Below are 5757 nucleotides of genomic sequence, written 5' to 3'. Positions count from 1 at the left end.
AATCCAATAAATATTCAAATTATACAATGTGCAAAGTACGAAAATTGAAAAAAATAATCAAATTTAAATAATTGATTCAGTATACCAATTCCAAATCACGAAATAATATTTAAACCAAACAAAAACTAACAGTTAAATCTTTTGCTTTTGTATCAGCTGCGTTGTATCATATATGTTCATCCAGTTTTGATTATTCCATCGGCTGCAGTGCACGCGTTTTTTTTTTGTTCTATGCTTTGTATTTAGTAAGGAATTTGAGATGACATCAATCAAAGAATCCCCAATACCAGTCTGGTTGAATGAACAGTTTTTCGGAGACATTTTTGTGGAAAAGCTCCAACTACCAGATGGATGTTTCACGGTCCAGATCAAGAGCCTGGAACCGACGGGAGGTGCCGGTGAAAATTACACTTCATCGCTGTATCGGGCCAAGGTGGACGCTGTCTGTGACGGTAAGTACAAACCGGGTATGAATCATTTCATTGATATCTTTCAGGTACATTCACTGATTGGGATTGAGAGTGCATTTCACCATATTGAGCAACGAACAGGTTGCGGAGGCGAACGATAAAAAAAAATTAGATATGATTTAGCTTATTTTTATATTTAAAATTAACATTGCACCGAACATTATATGAACCGTAGAGCAACCAGTGGACAGTGGAATGAAAGGCTGGCCAAGCAAAAAAAAAAAATAACTTGTAAATGTGAAAAAATTTAGTTGTCACAGCAAAAAAAGTATTACATCGTTTTGATGTATCCGGTTGTTTGAAATCATTGAATATTTTTTGTACCGCTGATGCAAAACGGCCAAATTTCCTAAATATGAAAAATAATGAAAGTTTATTTAAAGCTATTAGTTTGCTTACATTTTAATTTAATTTTGGTACCTAGTGCTTACAAGAAAAAAAATACAGCAAAGATCCGTAATCAGTTTCTTACTTTTTGAAATGAAAGAAGTTTGAACGTGAATTGAGGAAAACATGGACTACTTGATGCGATATCACACAGAAGGTTGTGATATTACACTACACGACGCGATCGCACTAAGAAAGATAATTCTAGCGGGTTTTGTGAGAACAGCTTGAAATACATTTAAAAATCAACTATAATAGAGATGAGAGGACAGCTTGAAATTTATTGAAACTTGCTTCAATTAAAAATTAATTGAAATTAAAATATAAAAAAAGACCAATGAGACTTGAGAGAACAGCTTCGTGATCGAGCGGGTTTAGAGGACAACATGAAATTAATGTATGAGAAGCACCTATACTGCCCCTATTCGCATATGAGTCCCATGTGCATTTTCATCGTTTTTGAGTTATCGATGGAAAACGCTTCTTTGTGCTCAAATTTACCAATAAAACAAGTTTTTGTTCGAAATTTGTTCCCAAAATTTCGAAAAAAATATGACCCCTGATGTGTCCCATGTGAAAAATACTCGCATATGAGTTCCATGACCAAAATTCAGCGCCAGAGCTTACAATTAAAGGAAAGAATAGATAGAAAATGAAGTAAATCAATTATTTAATGCTGAAAACATTAATTTACATAAAAATTGATCGTAAAGTAGCAACATGATTCCGAAGAAATCTGGTTCATAGTCACAAAAAACATTAATAAGTAACAGGTTAATTCCTACAAAATTATTTTTTCGACAAAGAACAACCGATGAACAAAGCTCAATAGATCAGTCTTCGGTCAGGATGGATCCTTCGTGGGAGATTTCGACGATCTAATGTGTGGTCGGTGGGTGGTACTTGAAATGTTGTTTCGGTAACAAAATAACAAACATTTTTCATTACTTTTTTCTATATGCACAACAAAATCAATACCACTGTTTTCGTTTATTACCCAGGAAGATTTTCCCGGAAGAAATCTCCTTCTTTGTCTTGAATCCAGCAGACTTTTGGTCGGTGTTATCCACGTATCCGTAACACGCATTGATGATATCTAATAAATTCGCAGCAATTTCACACGAATGAAAACAAAGTTTCGGAAAAACACATCCCACTTGACGAAAAAACCTTGATTGAAATCAGTTGGAATCAAGATCTTTCGAAAATTTTCTTCCGTCATCAAAAAGAATGGTAAATAAATGGAAAAAAATATGTTAGAAAAATACTTCCCACTTGTCGATAACTTTAGCACCAGAGACTCCCCAAGCAACCAAAAGTCTCGTTAAAAAGGTCGAACACAGCTTAATCAGCATAATCAATGTGCTGAAGTTCCTTTTATTCAGCCCAAAATTTAAGTTCTTATTGAAACTTTGAAGTTCCATTACAGATTTGAACGGCCTTCTATTCAGCCCACAAGTAAACGTTTAATCAGCAAAAACAAAAAATAATTCTCCTCTCCTCTCTCATTTTGGTCATCACCAGCCCAAGTGGTGCTGCCGGTTTCTCGGCATCCATCTTTATTCCTTTTTCCATCACCCCCCCCCCCCCCCCTCAATTGATCTTACTTAATTGCTTTGTTTTTTATTTTGTTCGATACATGCCGGCGGCACGCACGCCAGTTCTGCTACACAATTATTTGATTTGCTTACTCAAGCAATCAAACAACGTAATGGAAAAAATTAGTCCTGGTACCAGATTTGAACCCCATCCTCCGAGATGATAGCCGAACACGCTGCCACGACGCCACGCCTAGATGTTGCCTTACCGGCAGCTAAAATTCGAAGTGGTTATAAGCTTCCTAGAATACCCGCAAGGGCAGTGAGCGGCCAACAGCAAAGACGCATGTTGATTATCACTAAGAAACATTACGAAACGGCGTATAAATCAATCATCCGTTAAAATAATATCGGTTTAAAAAAATTAAAATCCATGTTTATAACTGTTAAGCATAAAATTATACAAATTCTGGATTTTATCTTGAAATTTAATCAATGAATTGCTTCAGCTGACTTTCAATATGTGATAAATTCGTGGTAAGTGAATACAGTTGGACGAAATTTTATAAAGTCAAAGTATTTACTCTTTTCAAAAACAATCATTTGCGAGTTAGCTTTAGGTTGTTCTGAGTTGAAGTTTCAAAATAAATTATACATTTCAACAATTTCTAAGCTCCAAAAAATGATTTTTTTTATATGCCCTTTTGTGATGTTCGTTCACATTTCAGATTCATGAAATGGCGGACATGTCTCAAAAAAGGCTATTTGAGGAACTTTCTGGAACTTGAAATTCACAGAAGGCTATTTGAGGAACTTCTTAGAACTTGAAGTTCACAGAAGGCTATTTGAGACCTAATTTGTAACTTTCATACTGTGTGGGGTGCGATTGATATGTCACAAAATAGGGTAATTGAGAAACTTCTTGGAACTTGAAGTTCACAGAAGGCTATTTGAGACCTAATTTGTAACTTTTATACTGTGTGGGGTGCGATTGACATGTCACAAAAAAGGCTATTTGAGGAACTTTTTGGAACTTCGAGTCCATAGAAGGCTATTTGAGGAACTTTTTGTAACTTTCATGCTCACATTCGAGAAAATTGGGTACCAATTCCCTTTGAAACCTTTATTCAGCGAAATTCGAACTTTGGAGGAACGAGTTTAAGTAGATATGAGACTTTTGGTTGCTTGGGTCATTTGCGAATAATCTCTGATCGAGGGTTAAGAATATTCGCATATGAGTCACATGAGTGTTTTATTGAAATTTCTCCGTAATTATTAGTTAGTATTAGCGCAAAAGTAAACAAAAGTAATCACATTTTCTTAGATGACGGAAAGAATTAAAGAAACATAAGCTATCAAAGAACGAAAGAACATAAGCCGTAAATATCATGAATTTTTCGAAAAAGATACAACGGCTCACCGGCAGGACTCGAACCTGCAATCTCCGCGGAGATGTATTGTGATGTCTTAGAACTTGTGCGATGCGCACACACACACACAGTCACAATTTGGAAGCAACGGTTTTTTCCAAAATGGCTTCGAGCCGAAAATTTTCGTATAACCACCTTTTTTTATTGATTTGTTTTCTCCGTGCAATCACGAAATCAAACTGAGGCAAAGAGTTGAATTACACTGTTGAGTTCCCGCATAATCAATTACAATATATAGAGAATATTCTATATTGTCTCTAAACGTTATCGTTTATTGTAAAGTGAACAGTATATGTACAATAACACAGACCATATTAACAATCTGTATTATGATTATCTGTTAAAGTACCATATGGGGAAAGGGCTGTTAAGCATGTTTACCATTCAAAAAGAGCGATTTTTTCGAACAAATATTTCATGCTACATTATTGGATACGGTTAAAATATCATCCACTTTTGGCGAGCAAAACAATCTACCTGAATGTTCTAGCTACGTTGGAATACAAAATCATAGATTTCATCAACTTCAATGGATATAGTTTGCTTATAGTAGTTTGTAGTAAAAATAACGCTCAATCATACGTTCCGCATATTGTAAAATATTTTTAAAAAGAGCTTCCCTGTACCATAACCAATATAGTTCCAATTCTTTCCCACAAAAAATAAAATAAAATTAAAAAATTTAAATGTTGAGATTTTTATTTTTTATTTCTGATATTATACATGGATTATACAATCTTACCTATTTGTGCAGATCTGCATTGTTCAGCCTTTCAGTAGATTTTTTTTCCGCTCTCCGCTCAGCAGAGATCTTTGTTTCTGTAATTTCATTAGTTTTATTTAATCTCACTAGTTTTTATCGATAATATAATATAGTTTTACTTACTTTTCGCGTTCTGTGTGTTTTTCTCAGCGTGATTCTTTTTTTTCGGAGCCATTTTGAACACAGTTTTCAGTTCCGAACCTGGCGTGGGGTTGCCGACACAAATTTTAACGAAGTGAAGTGAAAATTAGCAGATGCTGAACCCAAGAGCGAAAAAATGCATAAGCTCACAACTACATCTTAAAATAACAATATTAGTTATTATCCGCAAGAGGTGAAATGATAACGACTTGTCTAACTCATACAATGTTGTCAATGTTGTTTTTTTTTTAATTTAATGTCTAATGCTAAGAAAATATAAGGAAACTTTGTCGTACACTGTTAGAGTCCTGGATAAGGTCCAGAGACAATATTCAAAGGTTGCAAATTTTTATTCTCTTATTATACTATACTTACTAAATCATATATCATATTGTCACTGTCACTGATACGATCCTGTCATAATTTATTGAGGTAATAAAATTTTGAACATGTATAATGAAATGATACTTGGAAGATATTTCATACTGGTACTGCTACCAATATATTAAGTTAATAGTTAGTACTATATCCCCAACTGTTTTTAATTATGCGGGTTTCCAAAAAGGATCTCATTCAAGCCATCTGTACCTGTGGCTTGAAAAGCAGCATTTTCATAGCTTCCGGGACTGTCAACCAAGAAATTTACGTGAAAGAGTGTTTGAATAAACGTCTGCTGCCTTTCCTGAAGAAACACGGTTGTTCCGTACTGTTTTGGCTGGATTTGGCATCTTGCCATTACGGTAAAAAAGCCATGGAGTGGTACGCCGCCAACAACGTGCAGCTGGTTCCCAAGGACAAGAACCCTCCCAACACGCCAGAGCTCCGCCCAATTGAGAAATACTGGGCTATTGTCAAGCGGAACCTAAAGAAGACCAAAAAAACTGCTAAGGGCGAAGAAGGTGGACAAGGTGGCTGTACAAAATCTGATGGCAGGGGTTAAGCGTAAGGCCCGGCAATTTGGATTTGGAAAAGCGGAAGCCTAACTGAATATTTTTCCTGAATTTTATACTAATTAAACTTGAAAAAGA

At 35.2% G+C, this 5757-nt stretch overlaps 1 protein-coding gene across 1 annotated transcript in view; it reads left to right on the top strand.

Moving 5' to 3' along the window:
- The first annotated feature begins 207 nt into the window (after positions 1 to 207).
- Positions 208 to 5757, top strand: part of LOC129756855 (uncharacterized) — a 9177-nt gene continuing 3627 nt past the window's right edge. Inside the window, exon 1 of the mRNA XM_055753887.1 lies at positions 208 to 452. Within this exon, the coding sequence (XP_055609862.1) occupies positions 260 to 452 (193 nt within the window). The 5' untranslated portion in view covers positions 208 to 259. The remainder of the gene's footprint in view (positions 453 to 5757) is intronic.

Source organism: Uranotaenia lowii, chromosome 3 (genome assembly GCF_029784155.1).
Source record: "Uranotaenia lowii strain MFRU-FL chromosome 3, ASM2978415v1, whole genome shotgun sequence".
NCBI classification, from domain to species: Eukaryota; Metazoa; Arthropoda; class Insecta; order Diptera; family Culicidae; genus Uranotaenia; species Uranotaenia lowii.
This window is presented reverse-complemented; position numbering and strand designations above follow the sequence as displayed.